General features: G+C 38.7%; 1 protein-coding gene across 3 annotated transcripts in view; it reads right to left on the bottom strand.

Annotated features, from left to right (window-relative positions):
• LOC124102274 (zinc finger ZZ-type and EF-hand domain-containing protein 1) overlaps nt 1–19,698 on the bottom strand; it is a 50,248-nt gene that overhangs the window by 13,081 nt on the left and 17,469 nt on the right. For all 3 annotated transcript variants that reach the window (XR_009228109.1, XM_046458508.2, XM_046458509.2), the window contains exons 9-18: nt 16,891–16,982; nt 15,980–16,128; nt 11,423–11,534; nt 10,202–10,414; nt 8,847–8,947; nt 7,851–8,020; nt 6,946–7,079; nt 5,380–5,450; nt 4,147–4,261; nt 68–227 (exon numbers count right to left, since the gene is read on the bottom strand). Coding sequence is in view for 2 of the 3 variants with exons in the window: in XM_046458508.2 (XP_046314464.1) it covers nt 68–227; nt 4,147–4,261; nt 5,380–5,450; nt 6,946–7,079; nt 7,851–8,020; nt 8,847–8,947; nt 10,202–10,414; nt 11,423–11,534; nt 15,980–16,128; nt 16,891–16,982 (1,317 nt within the window). In the remaining variant the exon portion in view is untranslated. The remainder of the gene's footprint in view (nt 1–67; nt 228–4,146; nt 4,262–5,379; nt 5,451–6,945; nt 7,080–7,850; nt 8,021–8,846; nt 8,948–10,201; nt 10,415–11,422; nt 11,535–15,979; nt 16,129–16,890; nt 16,983–19,698) is intronic.

The following is a 19,698-nucleotide window of genomic DNA, read 5'->3' as shown; positions in this document are numbered from 1 at the left end:
AAGAGAAAGTTTTTGTGCAGAGTTAAATCCAGACACCTGCTCTTGTGTATTTAATATCAACACTCACATTTTTCGATAAGGTCCACGGCCAGGCCTTTGGCTGCTGTGTCAGTTGCCTTTAGCTGCAGATAGCACCAGGAGAGCAGGCTGCCTTGGACAGACCAGAAGAGGGAGAGGAGCACAGAGCCAGCCTCCCCTTGGGTCCCACTGAGCATCAACAGCTCACACTACAAGGAAGCAGACAAATACAAAATGTCCCAAGCAGGCTACTCAAAGAATACAGCCAAGGGCCCTCTATGGGAGCAGCTATTACTAGCAAAAAAAAAAAAAAAAAAAATACTACCTGTATGGGGAATAGTCTCAGAAGAGTTTTCAACCCAGAAGTGAACAAGAAAGATGGCATTATGAAAACTCCTCTCTTGCCCTGCAATTTTCAGAAACTTTACAGCAATGTTTTCTGCTCCACGGGATATTTCCTTCCACAGCTCAGGAACCCACCCCACTGCTTATTTCTTCCCTGTTTTACATCTTGAAATTTCTTTTCTCTTTGGCTCCTTCTCGTGAGCTTTCAGTTAAATTTTTCTCACCTTAAAATAAATCTTCATATTTCCATGGCTCTCTAACCACCATCTTTGTTATTGGGAGTTTCTTTGAAGTATCACCCGACCTTTAGAGATAAACTCTTACACATAAATATCATGAGGTATGCTTGTATTGGCACTGTCACGGGCTCAAGCTGGAACTAACCCAACAATCCCTCCAAAGTAAAAATGGATAAAAAAAAGTGTGACATGTTTATGGAGGGAATACTGCACACCAGGGAAAGTATATGACAACACATATATCAACATGAATGAATCTCAAAACATGCCACAAAAAGATTGTACACATATGATTCTGTTAAAGGACAAAATCAGGAAAAATAAACACATTGGGTATGGATAACTACAAAGAAAAAGAAAAATAAGGAATGATGAACACAAACTTCAGAATGGTGGCTGTAGCTGTTGAGGAAAGTGGAAGGTGAGCCATGAAAAGACATGGGGATGGGGGGACGGGATTTCAAAGATACTAGTAATGTTCTAATACTTAAATGAGAGTTGTTTCTGTAAGCCATCTGTACACACACACACACACACTCTTTCATGAGTGTGTGTATGTGCATGTGAGGGTCCTGGAGATTGAACCCAGGGGTGCTCTATCACTGAGCTTCACCCTAACTCATCTTTATTTCTTATTATGAGAAAGGGTCTTGTTAAGCTAAGGCTTGCCTTGAACTTGTGATCCTCCTACCTCAGCCTCCACATAGCTGGGATTATAGGTGTGGGCCACGGCACCTTGTCATATATACTCATATATATCTACCTCATTTTTAGAAGTTGCCTCTATCTTCTGAGGCTTTGCTTTCCCCTTCCCTCCCACTCTGCTGCTTCTGTGGATACCACTCCCCTCAGACACCATTTACCACCTCGCGAGCAAATCCTTCCCACTGAACCTCAGAGACTCTTTGACCTCTATCCCCTATGAAGCTCTGTCTCCTCCCCAAGCTTCTGTTTCTCCTGAATTTCTTCCTGAGACTCTACCCCTTCTCTGTAAGATTGCCTCAAGAAACACATGGATGACATGATACTATCTCTATTTAAGACTTCAACTATCATTTGTTTTTTACTGATTACAATCTCCAGCACTGACTACTACCCTGAGTGCAACCAGTATCAACATCTGAACACTGGCAGAACTATGAACTAAGCATGCTTAGCGTCCACCCATTATCACTCCTGCTCTTTGAACACCTGCTCCTCCCCACCTTGTCACAAGCTTCTGTGTGTGCCAGTCCCTCCATCTACAGTGCCATTCTGTTCTTCTTTGCTTGCTTAAGCCTTATTCATGGTCTTGTGCAGAGCTTTAGCACCATCTTCTCGAAAATGCCTTTTCTCAGCTCTACCAGACATGGTGAGGTATGAATCCCTGACTCCCCCAAGGACCCCATACCCACCTTCTGACAGTTCTTGCCATGTGGTCAGAATTGTCTAATCACACATTTGTCTGATCTCAAGACTGGGCTCTGCCATCACTGTATCTGCTGTGCCTAGAACAGGGTCTCATACATAGCAGGTATTCAGCGATACCGTTGAGTTAACAGACTTAGCAGAAAAATTTCATGCTAGGTATACTTTGGATCACCTTTACATTTTTCCTCTAAACTAATTCTACCTCTTTAACATAACCATAAATGCCTCCATGAATGATAATTCAAGGAATTCTGTTAATGGCTACAGTGATCTCTGGCCTATGAGGTCCAATAATATCTGTAACCTCTGTATCACAGATGAGTGGAGGAGAAAAAAGGACAAGTATTTGATCTCCATATGGTAATAGTTAGAGGAAATTCTCTTGGACAAATGCCACCTTGCTTCCCCACATATATCTTAAAGCAAGTGTGGCTTAGTGGAAAGAGGATAAGACTTAGAGTCCAATGGCCTAAGTTTCAGCAGCATCTATGAATACCAGGTGGGAACCCTGAGGTTTTTTGCCCAATGGAACTGATGATATGACTTTAGTGGAAGAACTGGTTAGGGTAAGAGCTAAGATAAAGTTTCAAGGGTTTGTGTAACAGGTATAATTTAGGTGAGCTTCCAAGAGAAAGAGAAGGTGTGGGAAATGGTAAAAATAAAGATAGAGATGAGAATGGCAAATCAGAGCAGAGAACAAGTAAGGATGAGCAATAGGCTGGAATGAGAATTTGAAGGAAAACAAGAGGTAGGCAGAAGAGTCTGGAAATAAGACAGAAAGCACAATGAAAATAAGAGAAAATTAATGTGACAGTGGAAAACAGAGAACCAATCAGGTATAAAGAATTAATGTTAGCTTAAAGAAAATAGGCACCATAGTGAAATCCCAACCCTGGATTTAAAGCAATAATAGGCCTAAATAACAGTCAGCATCAGTGTGACTGTGGCAGATAATCTAGTCAGATTATAAGCTCTCTAAGGACACCATAAGTGAACTGGTGGTGGTGGGAGGGAGATAACTATTCACTGGCCTATTGCTCCAGCCTGTGAGGAATGAATAAAATCATGGCTCTAACAGCAACTTGAGAACAGTAAAGCACTATCAAAAATATAAAAGATTTAAAGACACTAAGTTCAGTTACAAGAAACAGATAAGTTGCCTTGACATCCATATCATTAAATATCTCAAGGGTATGGTGTGGACTGTCCTACCATAACACCTCTTCTCTCTGGTTCCTATATTTAGCCCTATGAGGTAGTTCTTGGCTCCTAGGAAAGCATTTCTCTCTTTTCCAAATCTCTTGGGAGTGCTTGGTAAAAATGCACATTCTTAAACCTATCTTTAGACATTCCAAATCAGTAGCTTGGGGTAGGACCTGGAAATTATTATTTTTTTCACTATTCCTGGTGCTTCCCATCATTAAGAGCATGAACTACATTTTGAGAAGCAAAACCTTTCATATGAAAAAAAGAAGTACAAAGTTTAAAAAATATCATTAATATGGGAAAAAGAGACTACATTTTCAGATTTGATTAGTCTTCAAATTTACTAAGTAATCAGTTTTTTTTTAAATGTCAAAACAGTTTTCCACAAAATTCACATCACAAATATATAACTACGTGTTGGGCTGACCACTGATAGTATCAGGGTCCTTGATTACAAATCCATTCCTCTTTTTTCACAGAAGTCTTTTTTTTTTTTTAAATAAACTCATCAATGAATTTTGCCCTTCTTTTTTTTTTTTTTTTTTTTTTAAGAGAGAGAGAATTTTAATATTTATTTATTTATTTTTGGTTTTCGGCGGACACAACATCTTTGTTGTATGTGGTGCTGAGGACTGAACCTGAGCCACACACATGCTAGGCAAGCACGCTACCGCTTGAGCCACATCCCCAGCCCCTCACAGAAGTCTTAATAAGCACATCTGTGCTTTTACTCCTTGCTGACTACCAGGGGACAGGAAAGGAAAGGTCCCCTTACTTGTTCATAGGGGTTAGCTGGGAAACCTCTGTGTTCATGTGTAATCATCAAGTCATACTGTAGATAAGGGCTAAAGGACAGGCATAGCGACTACCATATCATGTGTTCCTAAAAGCACAAGGCAAAGAAGAGAGAGAGGAAGCCATGAGATACCTCTCGAGCAGCAACAGAGAGGAGGGTGTTCATGACTGCCAGGACTTCACTGATGTTCATGTCAGCCAGGTCACTTTTCTCAGGTAAAAGTAGAAGGCCGCCTGGATCCTTATCACTGAAAATACACAAATTAGTCACCATATCTGGTTTCAAGAAGGGGATTTTCATGTTTTCTGTCTTAAAAAATCCCAGAAAGATTTCAGTATCAGTTCTATGGGACGGAAAGAGTCTGCATCAGGAAGATAAACCATGATTCCAGCTAAGACTGTGCCACTATCTGTCCACATACCCTTCTGTAAGCACAGACTCAGAAATCCTCCAGGCCTTAGAAAAGATCCTAAGGAATATGTCTAATGAGTAAATCACCTTGGCCACCAAAAAGAAATACTGACCTCATGAATGCTAACTGGACAATCCAGGCTAATGATTCCCTACTTCAAATGTTGTTCAGATAATGGCCCCAGGCTCTTCCATCATCCTTGCTATTTGATTCTGGAAACATTTTATATAGCTAGCCTTGTAAGTCAGGCATCCGTACCAGGCTCAGTCTGACTTGCAGGCAGGTGTTTGAGCTATTAGCTTTCTTCCTCCATCAAGAGTCTATACCTGGGGGCTGGGGCTATAGCTCAGTGGATGAGTGCTTGCCTAGCACATGTGAAGCACTGAGTTCAATCCTCAATAAGATAAATAAATAATAAAGGTACCTGTCCATGTACAACTAAATTTTATATATCTATAGATATATATTTGTAGTGTTTTGATTAACAAAGAAGCTAATGGTCCTGTGGGCTGCGTTTCTTTGATAATCAAAACACTACAAATCTCCAAGCCTCCCCTCCTGGAACCTTTCTTCTGTGAACTACAATTCTGTGCTTTTACAGTTGGTTTTAATGTAATTGGGTTTGTACACTTGAGTACAGAACCCCAACTTCTTTGGCTTTTTTAGTTTTTGTCTTTAAAACTTATTTAGAAAATGAAGAACTCAAAGAAGCCTTCAGCAGGTTCAACTCTAACTCATTTTATAATGATTGGAACTTGGACTAAGCTCTTGACAAGGCTATAATTCAACCAGTATTTTAATCGTCCTTGTTCCTAGTAATAATTCACTCCAGAAATTGAGCTTTCTAGTAGGGCAGGAAAAGTACTACTCCAAATGACATGGAAGGAGGGGATAGCTAAAGAAAATGACTTTGCAGAGATCTGAAATATTTGACAATTGAAGTATGATCTTACCTAAAATATGTGCATAGTGAACGGAAAGTGAGCTGCAGGGACTGCTTGTGCTCTTGCTCAGTGACATTCTTCTACAAAACCAGAAAGTGTACATTCAAAAAAAATCTATCCCATGACATTCCAAAGACCTATAAAAGCATGAAATACCACCACCCACTGGTCCATAGTATGAGGAGAGCAGGGCCTGGACCATATTACAGTAACCACCTAAAACCTGGTCCAGTGCTAAGAAGCAGCAGAACCAACCATCCACACAAAAGATGGCAGGTGACTTTGGTTCCCTGCCAAAGGTAACATCTGTAAGCCTTCCTGTAGAAAAGCCTGATACAAATGTTCAGACAATGGACCTCCAGGGGATATATACTCTTTATCATTGGGAATGCCATCCCCAGAGCAAAAGGCAAAGACAGTGCAATTCTCATGAGCTTTCTGTATTTAATCAGGATCAAAGCTTTTCCTTTGTCTTGTACGTTTACAGTCTATGCTGTCAGTAATAGGAAATAGATAGACCTTCTGGTGGGACTACCAGGCTACTTTGGGGGAATTTTATTTTTTCTTAAATAAATGTACTGAACACTTTCTTCAATATAAGGCACTGACAAGGGATTTCCAGAGAATTTAAGCCCAGGGCCCTGCCTGGCACAGCACAGTGGGGAGCTAAGATAAGGTCACAATAAACATAATTACCTAAAGAAAGAACTATTTAGAATGGTGAAAAGTCAGCAGTGCTATTCAATTCATCAGCATGAGAAGGTAAAAAAACAATCCTCATTGCTGCTGTCTGAAGGGATGGGCAAGGCAAAAGAGACAAGACTGCATTGCTAACAGACACCAATGTCATTCTAGAGATCATATGTTCTCTTTCTACTTATCATGTGAGACGTGTGAGAAAAAAAAAAAAAAATCATTTGCTCAGCCACCTGGTGAATGCTTCCAGCAAAGAAGTGAAACAGATTTTTGTATAGGATACTCCATTTGGTAAAATAATGCTTATAAATACTGAAAGCATCTTTCATTCCTGGTATGAAGTCTGAAAAACATGGAGAAGGGGTCTAGGAGGGAGAAGAAAACCAGCTGAAGATCAAAACTTGGTCATATTTTCTTTACAGATCTATATTGAAATAGTTTGAATAAAATACAACAGGGATTTACCTCAAAATGATACTGGATTGTGGGGAAAAGAGTAGGTGAAGCATTTTATACATGAAATAAAATTAGCCCAAGTTCATCAATGTTGAAGCTAGATGATTAGTACATTTGGGGCTGATAGGAGTTATTGTACTATTTAGTCAACTTTGGTATTCATTTTAAACTTTCCCATAATTGGGAAATAAAAATAAAACAAAATTTTATTGAAGGCAAGTCATAAAGATGGAGACTAAATTGTGACTTTGTGAGATAACACTTGTGAAACACAGATGAAATACTGTCCTTGTCCTTTGATATCTGTGTGTCCCCCACAATTGGGAAATTAAAACTGACAATATATTCAGAGAGAACAAAGATTAATAGATCTCATCCTAATAGACTTCAGGAATGGGAACTGTCCTTTCAGATAATAATTACCATCATGGTGAAGAGATGGTTCCGTCGGGTCTGTCGATCAGGAAAGAAGATGGCAGCTCCATTGAGAAGGGTGTTCCTGACCTCTTGTTTTAATATCTCCATGGGCATGGAATCTCCATCCACCCTATCTACCACTAATAAAAATGAACAATGGAATCAACTTTAATATGTTCCATCTATTCACTTACAATACATACCGCTAAAAACTGGTGAACAAAACTCTCCGTTTTATAGTTAATATCAGAACAAGAATTGCTTTTGTACAGGTTAGGCAGTATAAGAATATTATTTTTTTGTTAACATTTAGCTAAAACAAAGACGATATATGTCAGTTCTTATTTCTCTGTTCTTTTGAGATATAACCTGGAAAAACCTTAAAAATACTGTCAGATTGTCTCGTTTCATCTTCAATTTGTCACTGTAATCTCTTCACCTCAGCCTTGATTGAGGTTAAGACTGAATAGTATGGCTGGGTGTGGTGGTGTATGCCTGTAATCCTGTGGCTTGGGAGGCTGAGGCAGGAGGATCACAAGTTCAAAGCCAGCTTCAGCAATTTAGCCAGGCCATGAACAACTTAGTGAGATACTCTCTTCAAATAAAAAATAAAATGGGCTGGGGATGTGGCTCAGTGGTTAAGCACCTCTGGGTTCAACCCCTGGTACCCACCCCCCCCAAAAAAAGAGCTCAAAACTGAATAATGTAACAGTAATTATGCTCACTGTGATACAGGAGAAAATGGTAGGAAGAGAAGTCAGTTGATAAAGAAATAAATTTGGAACTTGAAATGGTAATTCAAAGAAACCCACCACAGCAATCCCTTTCTGGTTTGCATGAACACAGGAACCTCCCCATGCCAGCAAGAGGCCAGCGCAGGGTTGTATTCAGGGAATTCCCCAAATCCTTACCATCACATAAGTGTATGTAGAGCTCCTTGGCAGCCTCCACTCCCTCAGGGCGCTGGGTTGGAGGCTTTTCTTCCCCAGAGGCAGCCAGTGCCTCTCCCTGCAGCACTGAGAAGCAACTCTGGAGGAGGCGCAGCAGCAAGGTTTGGGCACATATGCACTCTTCCCTTGGGCTGCAGAAGGACAAAAAACATCAGAGAGCAAAAGAGCAAGTTGCCTTCACCCTCCAAAGCCATACAGCGGTCTACAGAGGACTCGCCTCTGGATAATAGGCTTAACAAAAAAGAATGCCAAGCAAGAGGAAGGGCAGAACAGCAAGAATACTGTACTAGGAGTCTGAAACGCAGGCCTCATCTGACGCTGCCCTCCACTGAGAAGGAAATTCATTTCTGATCCTGCCATTTCATCTGTATAATGAGGATGAGTAACTTGGGAACACAATGTTTCAGATTTTGAACTTTTTCTGATCTTGGAATATATGTACACACATGAGATATTTGTTGGTGGGATCCGAGTCTAAACATGAAATACATTAATGTTTCATATACACCTTATACAAATAGTCTGAAGACATCTTCATACAGTATTTTCAGTGTATCTGTAGTTGTTGGTTAATTTTTAGTGTACCCGTGTTTTGACTGCAGTTCATCACGTGAGGTCAGGTATGGAATTTTCTACTTGTGGTACATAAAAAGTTTCAGATTTTTGGAGCATGTTTCAGATTCTCAGATTAGGGATGCTCAACATGTACTACTAAAATATTCGACCTGCTTATCCTAAAAGTTGTGAAGTTAATCAAGTAAGAAAACATCTGTGAAAGCACTTCTTAAAGTATTTCATCAAAATTTAAGGTATTTTTTTTCCAATAATAACCAAATCTTTCAAATCAGAATAATATATACGAGTAGAAAGTTAAAAAAAAAAGAACTGTCCATTCAGAATTGCAAAACTCAATGTTTTCACTTTTGTTTGTGATTATCATAACAAATTCTGACCTACTTTTGCTTTAGTTTACTGTAAAAATTCCAGAAGATCTGCAAATCAAGACCCGTAAAGTCCAGAAAAGATTTATATTTTAGGCCACTTTCCTTCTGCTGTACCTAAAAAAATCATAAAGACCAGAAAAAGCAAAATTAAAAAAATGCATTTACAGCAATATTGTAATGCCTTTGTTAACTCATTGTTAAGGAGTGAGGTGGCTTCACATGAGTGAAATTCTCATATAACTGACACTCTTAACTACTAAATGTTTGTCAGGAACTATTTCTGGTATAAAGTTTTCTAAAATATGTATGTGTATGTACAATTTATATATATTGTATAAATTTATATGTATTGTACATTCACACATATTTATATATATGTATGTACATACATATATATAAATGTATATATACACATAACCCTCTTAACACACACACCATACACACATCTGCAAAAGTCTCCTAACTTCATAACGCAGCACAGTCTTTACCTGATGGTGATTAATGTTCAGGACCTGTCTGACCCTTTCCTGCACATGGACTGAACTTCTGTTGTAAATCCACCTGCTATTCCTAGGTCTCTCCCTCTAATTTGCTCTTTTCTGTTGCAATATGAGCTCTTAGATGACAGAAACCAAACTAGTCATATATGTACACTGAGTCACCAGCCTCTAACTGTCCTGAGGAAAATGAAAGCCAGGAGCAGACACTGTTGTATACACCCATGAGAGGGCTCCACTGGATTCCTGAGATGAGATGTGTACTCCATGGTAATGTTTATAGTAATCTTCCATTGAATAAATTGTCATTGGGTTTTATTAGTGGATATAAAAGTTGGTATCAAACCCACAAATGATTTTAAATCCTGACATTTTAGTAAATAAATAAAATTCACCTAAACTTCAATAATAATTATCTTAAGACTTAAAAAAGACATAAGCCTCATGAATTTACTTTACCTTCCTCCCCTGGGCAACCATTGCTGGGGACCCTTTATTTTTTAATTTTATTGTTTTGTAGTGCTGGAGGTGGATCCTAGGGTCTTATGCATACTAAGCAGACATTCTATCACTGAGCTACACACCCAGTCCTATGGCTAGAGAACTTTAAGCAGTGTTTGCAGGTCTATTTGAAGAGAGATCACAACAATGGCCACATGCCACTTAGTCTTTCACTGGCTAATGCCATAAGTGCCCAATATTCCACTTTCCTTGGCCCTTCAATGTCATTACAGAAGCATGATGTCTGTTATACACATTCATACTGCCATGGTATAAGTAGACCCAGGTTTACTGGTTGGTGTTCATTTCTTTTAACACTGTCATTTGTTTTTCCTAAAGAAATGTGGTGTAACAACTAAGGAAAGCCTACCAGGTCATGGGCGAGTTGCTGGATGAACTGAAGAGTCCTGAGGAGCAGGGTGGCCCCACAGACACTCTCTGTGTCCTTTCTGCAGTGGGCACAGAGGATGTTTTGCTCTGCCTCTGCTCTTGCAGGCCGGAGGTACCCACTGATGCTCAAGCCTTGCACTCCCAAGCGCTCTGCCGACTCCTGACGGGTGCAGAGGAACTTCACCATCAAATACTAGAAGGGGAAAAAGAGATTTCAAGAGGACTCAGAATCCCTAAATACAATAAAAGTGGGGAAAAGAGTTTTGTGGGGAGGTTCCAGATTTTAATAATTTATTAGATACCATCATGCCCACTAGTTCGGATACAAAATCTACGTCCAGTATCTATAACAAACAGAAAAACAGATAGTACAAATGCAGAATTAAGTCAGGTTTTGGTAAAGATCATCCTAAGAGAAATAGCCCTCTTCAAGGCAAAAACAGAATAAGAGAAGTATATTTGCCATTTAGTATGGTCACTTAAAAACAAAAATCAGATATGTGATGAAAACACACATGCCTTCAATGCCCTGAGGAACTGTGTCCAAGTCCCCAACTGATACATGCAACTCATGTGCTGGAAGCCCAGGAAACAGTCTTATCTGCTCAAAGCTAGGCTATTTTCAAAGTCCAACTTTTGTATAATCAACCTGCTTCTTAGAGTTTAAGTTATAATCTACTACTTAACTGCATAAATATCTACTGAGCATCTGATTTGTGTAAGTCCTAAAGATAGTTCTGAATTCTCTTACGTGTAAGATTTATGCTTGAGGTTAAAAAAAAAATTAAGCAGCCAGATGGTCATTGCTTCTTTTGCAGCCATGGAAAAACATATCTCTGCATTTATACATAGACTTACTGCTCTCACAGTCTGAGATGCCTACTCTACATATCTTAGCCTGGCTAAAGATGAAGGCTAGTCAATTTCTAAAACTTGGCATCATATCACAATTCCTGGGAAGCCTTCCTGGGTGAATTGCAGGCTGGGTAGAATATTCTGCATCTGGGCTGCAAAAGCACTCTGAATTTCCCTTTATCACAGCCCATATCACATCTCTCTCTTTCACTAGACTAGAAACTCCTTGAGGTCAATCCTTCTCTGAGGTTCAGTGTTGGCACAGGGCTGGTAAACAAGCAGTACAATGTATACAAAATAAAAGCAGGGCAGCAGGCAAACATATGAAGGCCATACTTATGCTTACTTTGGCAACTCTGCACTGCTGCAATTTGACATCTGCTTCATCCCACTCTTCTTCCAGCTCAAACCAGCCAATAGGATCATCCTCTCCCAGGTCATCAGATGAGCAACCAATCCTGTGAACACAAGGGTAATCACAAAACATTTTTCTATTTCTAAACTTCTCTAGTGTTTGTCAAGTGAGGCATCACCTGGTGGCATTTAGCTTGTATAGAAAGCCTGTCAGTGACCAATTAGGGACTGGGTGTGGCACCTGGTACTGTTGGAATACAAAAGGTAGTGATGGTAATTGCCTCTCCATCTCTCAGACTTCTTATCTGTAAATTGGGAACTATGTCAGACTCAAATATAATTTGGGAACTAAGAAGAAAGTGTGCTTCTCTAAATAAATAGCTCATCTAAAGAATGAAACATGAAGTGAGGAGCCTTAATTGAGATTCTTAGGAGGAAGATACAAATAAGGGCAGTCCTAGAAAGAACTAAGGAGAGATTTATTTTCTTCCCTAGGTCTGGTTAATATGTGTATGACCAGCCTAGATGAACACTTTCACACCTTGGAGCTCCGACAAAACAAAATAAAACAAAACACCCCAAAACCCCAGCCTTCATAATCCTCAGAATTCTTTCCTGTTCCTTAAGAAATCCTTCCAGGAAAGCATTCCAGTCTTTAAGCCATAGAAACACAACTGTGAGCCATTTCTTTTTGAAAACTAGGTACTAGTTGTACATGGTGGTATGTGCCTGCAGTTCCAGATACTTAGGAGTCTGAGATGGGAAGATTGCTTGAGCATATAAATTTGAGACCAGCCTGGGTAACACAGTGAGACCCCATCTCAAAAACAAATAAATAAATAAATATTTAAAAAATGCATATCTATTAAAAAACTGCATTTAAAAATATTTTTAATTACAGGTGGACCGAACTTTATTTATTTATTTGTTTGTTTGTTTTTATGTGGTGTTGAGGATCCAACTCAGGGCCTCACATGTGCAAGGCAAGCGCTCTACCACTGAGTCACAACCCCAGCCCTTAAAAAACTGCATTCTTTAATGATACTCCCTTTTCAGGAATTAAACAATTAAGAAGAAGAAGGTGGCTGTCTTTTCAAATAACATTCCTAAAACATTACACTATTCTGGCTGTGATACAGTTACCAAGCTAGGAACACATGACAGATATGTTCAGAATAGTTCAGGCTGCATGGATACCAGCAACAAACTCTGGGAACTATGACAAGAAGAAGAAAGACAATCCAGAGTAGATTCTGGAATAGAGGGGAAAAAAATGTTCTAGTAACATAAGCGGTTCTTGGCACAAACCTTTTGTGATACAATTAACCCTTAAAGAAACAGGTAGAATTCTCTTAGACCAAAACCACATCAATGAATTTCATCCACAGCATACATATGAAGATTTTACAATTTACTTTGGGTACTATCAAAGAAATGTCTGTGATATACAGAATATGCAGAGTGTCAGAGAAGAGAGAAGCAACCATAGTCACTAAACCATACTGCATAGTAGGCAAGAAGGGGAAACAAGAATTGAATGCTATTGTGCTTAAGCAAGCATAGCAGCCAAACAGCTGACCCTGGAGCACGGTGCCTTACCAATGCTCAAACAAAGAAAAGAAAATGTTCAAGAAGATAGATGTGGGCACATTAACATTTTAATTTCCACACTGTAAAGAAACTGTTAATATATAGGCCAACTAATCAGGATTTAAGAGTAGTTCAGGCTGGAACCAGGAACTAAAATCATTTAGGGAATAGTGAATAAGCCTGTATTTAGGTTAAAAAAAAAAGGGGGGGGGCTGGAGTTGTGGCTCAGCGGTAGTGCACTTGCCTGGCATGTGTGAGGCCCTGAGTTCAATCCTCAGTACCACATAATAAACAAGTAAATAAATAAATAATATCCATTGACAACTAAGAATATATTTAAAAAAGATATGAAAGACCTTGTTTGACAGCAGTTTTATTTAGGGGAAATAACTATTTTAATATGTCCCAAGAGTGGGATATAGAAGCTTCAAATTAGGTGTCATTTTTGGTTATTATTAAAAAACAAAGCATTTTTTAAAAAGGCATGTGTGGAGCCAGATGTGGAGGTGCACACCTGTAATCCCAGTGACTTGGGAGGCTGAGGCAAAAGGATACCAAGTTTGAGGTCAGCCTTAGCAACCTAGTGAGGCCTTAAGCAACTTAGTAAGATCTTGTCTAAAACTTAAAAAGGACTGAGGATACAGCTCTATGGTTAAGCACCCCTGGGTTCAATCCCTGGTACCAAAAAATAAGGTGTGTGGGGGTTGAGATGTGACTCAGTGATACAGTGCTTACTTAGTAAGTAGAATGCCCTGGGTTCAATTCCCAGTACTCCCCCCGCCCCCAGCAACAACAACAACAACAAAAATATGTGTGCATAGCAAAGGGAGATTTCAGGAATGAGACACAATTGTTCCAATTCACTTAGAAGGCTGAAATTAAGACCACCTAATAGAAATTACAAAAGTGAACTTCAGACAATGGGTATAGTTCAGTAGTAGAGCACTAGGTGAGGTCCTGGATTGGATCCCCTAGTAATGAAGAAAAAAAGAAAAAGAAAGCTTCATATTCTAATCAATGAAGTTCCTTGATTTCCATCACTGAATACTCTGTGGAGGCAGAATGATCATTTTTCAGGGAGGCAACAAAGGAATTTCAGTGAAGAGAAGGATTTATTCTAGATCTTTGCTACTCAAAGTGTGGTATATGGATGGCTAGCATCAAGGTCACATGGGAGCTTGTTAGAAAAGAGTCTCAAGCTCTATCCAAAACTAATGAATCAGAACCTGCATTATCACAACATCTCTCAGTGGCTTGAATGCATATTAAAGTGTAAGCAGCACTGCACTTGATAATTAAAGACTTGTATTAACTCCATTCTATTTCCTGTTAAATACAAGTACACAAATGGAAACTACAGTTCTGCTCTATGAGTTCTAACTTACTCACAGCAATAAGGGAGGCAACATTGCCCAAGGGTTGCCAATGACTTCTGTGACTACATCAATAGATCTGCTTTTAGTATTTATCTTATTAATTGCTGGGTAACAGTGGACACCTCAGTCCTGCTTTCCTGCTACTTCTCTGCAGGAATTTTTCTATGTTGCCCCTTATATTCTGGTGCCACTTGTCTTGCTTATTATGATGTTCTACGTTCTCTTCTTTTCCAAGTCCTCACACCCTGGAATTCCAAAGTGATCTCTTCTAGTCCCACATTTTAAACTATCGTTTCAATGACTTCCTTTTGTATCCCTTCAGCCTAAGTTTCTTTTCTGTGCTCTTAATTTGTTTGTTCAACTGGCTGCTGGACATTTCAAAGGTTTCCTAGAATGTCAAATTCTGCAGAGCCAACACTGAACTCATCATCTTATATTAACCTGTTTCTCCCTGGGCTATTTTCTATCCCAGATAAAGATGCTAACAAGATCCCCAGCTACCCAAGCCCCAATGCCCCTGCCCCCAGACCTAATGCCACTTAAGTCATCTTCTCTCTCTTGCTCCTCCATTGGTCTGTTCCCAGGAACTGCTATTTTGAAATTCTAGGAGTCTCTTTATCAGTTCACCTCACTCCATTGCTACAGGTGCTGTGGCTGCCACTCTGGTCAAGGTCACCCCAGCTCTGACTTCCTGGGCAACAGTGCCAATCTCCTTCTATCCCACCTGCCTTTGTGATTGCTTTCCTCCATCCATGCTGCACATAACACAAGCCAAAGTAGTTCTTCTAAAACATACTATCTAATTTTTCTTCTTTGAAACTCCTCCATTACATGCTTCACTCTCCTCCCTGCTCTACTCCCCATCACCCTCTCCATAAGGGTAAATTTCCCAGTGTCCAGGTACTTTCCCCTAATTCAGGAATGTATTATTCTCCAGACATTCTGAAGATGTGTGACCCTGCTCATAAAAAGAACAGAGTAGGAAGCAGCAAACAAATTAACACACATTTCTACATATGCAGTCAATGTTATCCACTGTGGTGGGTTAGTGGTACTTTTTCTTTTTTTTTCCCCTCTACTGGTTATAAAAAAACACTTGACAGCTTTATTAATAATGCTTCAAATTATATGTAATCCAAATTTAAATGAACAGGAAGACTGATAAACAAATTGTGGTATATTCACATAATCGAATATAACCTAACAATAAAAAAGATGAATGATGACATAGATGAAAATTAAAATCACATTGAGTAAAAGAAGGCAGACATGAAAGGATATACACTCAATGATTCCATTTATATAACAGTCTAGAATAGGCAAAATAAATCTACAGTGATAGGAATCACAATGATGATTGCCTTAGATGTGGAGGGTACTTGATTGGGAAGTGACAGTGAACTTTTGGGGGATGATTGAAATGTGCTATGTCTTAACTGGATAGTGAATAAATGTATGTATAAAATTGTCAAAACCCATGAAATAGTAGTGGTACTTTTCTATAAAAACAAGAAAGCATATTTCACCAATTAGAGAATAAGTACATTTTTATCAAGTATACAGATTTTTGATCTGCTCCTTACCTGCTTTTTACAAATTGCCTGAGCTCCTGAAGCTTCCATTTGTCATATTTTTCAAACCGCTTAAAGTGTTCCTCTGCATGAAATTTATCAGAAGGTGAGTTATAGGCAAAAACCAGGCCACACTGGGCACCAATGCCGCCACGTCGAACCTGAAAACAGAGATCAGAATGGAGAACATCAAAGTGGTAAAAGTTCTACAGCTAGCTGGGTGCAGCGACACACACATGTAATCTCTTCAACCCAGGAAACTGAGGTAGGAGGATCTCAAGTTCAAGGCCAATCTCAGCAATTTAGCTCTAAGGTAACAATAAAAAATAAATAAAATAAAATGTTTATAGAAATTGTGATTTTTAATTTGAAGAGAGAAAATATCACACAACTGACCATCTTTCTGAGTCATACCTAAAACCTTGACTGATGTTTGATCAAGTCAAGCAGGTTTAGAGGCTGAGAAAGGGATTAGTTTCTAGAACACTGTGAGGAAAGACTGTAAAAGACACTGAAATGGACAAAAAGAAGCTCAGTGGTAGAATGCTCCTGGGTTCAATACACAGTACAAAAAAAAAAAAAAATTCTATGGCCGTTTCGTTTCCAATTAATATGGTTAAATTCAAACCTCTAACACAAAATCAAACCAATGAAATGATACTCAGACTTATTAAGCCATAGAAAAGTGAGAAAGCGGCATCTCAAGAAGTGTTCTTTTTCAATCCTTAAAGTCATACCATTCACAGATTTCACTAATCTATCCATCTTTGTGTCCTTACTCTCTGCTATAGGCCTGACAAAGGTCAATAATCACTATATACCCAATGAAACAGTAACAATATGGCCTTCTAAAATGTAATCCTATTACTTAAAAAAAAAAAATAAGTAGTAACATTGCTTAAAGAAGTTAGTAGGACAATTACCATGATTCTGATTTGTGTAACTTGGAAGGCAGACTCAGTTCCTGCAGAAAAAATAGTACTTGCTCTGGTTTTTCCAGTCTCTGTAAGAAAACCTGAAAGAAAAAAAAAATGTACAGTTAGGATGACTGCGCATTTTTATAACCCTAAGAACTAAGATCACAAAAACAAGGAGGTAACTAGTCTATCTGGTACCATCATAAAAATGAGTAAAGGTTTCACCTTTGGACAGATGCAACTTCCCTGACAAAGCCCTAAGTAAGCAGAGCACCAGCCAGGTACTACTCTTCCTCAGAGCACAACTCTTCAACCTTACATGTAGGCAGCTCTACTCTGAAGTAACGATTAAAAAAAAAAAAAAAAAAGGTTTATAGAGATAGTGAGTTTAATTCAGAGGCAAAAGACTGCACACTCAATCATCTTCCTAAATCATACCTAAAACCATAACTGATGTTTGACTGGGCTGATCAATGCAAGTAGGCTTAGAGGTTGAGAGAGGGATTAATTTCAGAAGACTGTGGGGGAAAGATTGTAAAAGACACTGAAATGGACAAAAAAGAATCACTGGGTGTCCTGTCTAACACGTTCTTTGGTTAAATCCATCTTTTATTGTCTCTAAGCTATTCTATAATTCTTTGGGTTGTAGGATATTGATGGCAATGCAAATGATTCCTGTTGGAAATAAAAATTGTGTTCTGTGGAAATGAAACTGATTATTCCTTATGGAACTAAGCAATTTTGAATCTAACTGTAAATTAATTTCAGTATTCTTACTGGTCTGTGTGTATTTTATGAATTCTCCATTAATAAAAAATATGTCATGTTTGTTTCCATTTGCACAGCAGTCATGATTTACCTTTGTCGCTAATTATCCTTTAACAACTCACAAAAAGGTCTTCTGCTAGACTCACAGTTACCTTTCCCTTTCAAACATCTTTATACATAAGGCAAGCATATGGTCACATCAGCATTAAATGACCATTCTTCCTGGAACCCTGACTTGTCCTCAACCATTTTCCCTGTCAAGATGAAAAGACTGAAACCAATTTCATGCTTCTTATTTCATTATACTCAATTCAGTAAAATAAAAATTTATGAGCCTGAATCTCCATAGAACAATGTGCAAAATTTGTCACCAAATTTAATGAAAATGAAATCTGAAGGAACCTGTACTAATTCATAGACAGATGCTATGATTTAGTTCTACCAAACAGTAGTTCTGTAGACAATTTTAAGAAGGCATAGTGGCAGAAATTTTTTGCATAAACTCTCCTAACAGCAATACCAAAAATTATCCTAATTATTGAATTAAAATCTTTCCCAGAGGTCTGGATGACTCTATTTGAAAGTATTTATTGCAAAAGAAAATAAATAGATAATTTTTAAAAAGGAGTCTACTGTGAAGACTAAAATACTACCTAGAAGTTAAGTGCTTAATCAGCCATTTAAGTTAGTCTCAAAGTTGTAGAAGCAATAATAATTTAAAGCAACAGAATTGGAAAGACAATATTTTTTATATAACACTGTCACCAGGTACACATTTAAACTTTGGTTTGGGTTGTTTTTTTTTTTTTTGTCTTTTTGGCGATGCTGGGGATTGAATTCTTGACCTCATGCATATTAGGCAAGTGCTCTACCACTGAACTACACTCCAGCTCACATTTAAGTTATTTTTAAAGTGGGAGACACACCTTAAAAAATGAAACCTTGTGTTTCCTTTTCTGGGTAAAAAAACCAGCTTGGAAGTTTAGTTGTGATATTTTATATCTATGATCATTTGACACCCTACCCCTACTTGTCAAATTTACTCTCTCAAATGACAGGGAAAAAAATTAATCAACCATGGATTTAAAGGACTTAAGCTGGGCAGAGTGCATGCCTATAATCTCAGCAACTCGGGAGGCAGAAGTAGGAGGATTGTAAGTTCAGTCAGTCTCAGCAACTTAGCAAGGCTCTAAACAACTTAGCAAGACCCTGTCTCAAAATAAAGAACATAAAAAGGGCTGGGGTGTGGTCAGTGGTTGAGAGCCCCTGTGTTCAATCCCCAGTACCAAATAAATAAATAAATAAAGGATTAATATCTTCCACTTCAGTTCCTACTAGCCAGTTTTCCTTTCATTTCTAAATAAACCTTTATGTTTACATTTTAAAGTTTTTATTTATTTTTTGAGGTAGGGGCCTCACTAAGTTGCTGAGGCTGCCCTGGAACTTTGGATTCTTCTGCCTCAGGCTCCCAAGAAGCTTGGTTAAATCCTGGTGTAACTGGTGTGTGTCATCATATTAGGCTCTAGTTTTTCTTTAAAATACCAGACCAAGTGGCAGTGGCTTTCAGGAGTGTTAACTTTCTGGAATGTTGGCATTCGTTCTCTGGCCTTCTTGGGTACTACAGTGGCACTTGTCCACAAATGGCACATCCCTGAAGTGGTAGAACCTGAGGTAGACCAGTGAACAGAACTTTCATCCTGTAAGGGGGAAAAAAAATCTGTTCTTCCAAACCCAGCAGTTCTGTTTGTAAGGACTTTGCTCTTGTCTCTAGAATCCTTTTCTTATAGCAGAGCAAGAGACCCACAGGTAACCTGAGTTACAACATAGGGAGTTGTAATGAGAAGCCCAGGAGGAACTGAGGGCTTCTCCCTCACCCATCCACACAGAATCACAACAAAAGTAACAAAGCTATCAGCTACAGCAAGATTTTAAAATTCACTCATCCAAGCGGGTGGAAGATAGGAAGGAGAGATAGGTCCATGTCAGACACAGAGAAAAATAACAAAGTATTAAAATCAGACACCACCAAGAGCTAGCAAATGCAAC

Source organism: Marmota monax, unplaced genomic scaffold, assembly GCF_021218885.2.
Source record: "Marmota monax isolate L192 unplaced genomic scaffold, Marmota_monax_Labrador192_F-V1.1 WCK01_AAM20220418_F8-fsc00949, whole genome shotgun sequence".
NCBI classification, from domain to species: Eukaryota; Metazoa; Chordata; class Mammalia; order Rodentia; family Sciuridae; genus Marmota; species Marmota monax.
This window is presented reverse-complemented; position numbering and strand designations above follow the sequence as displayed.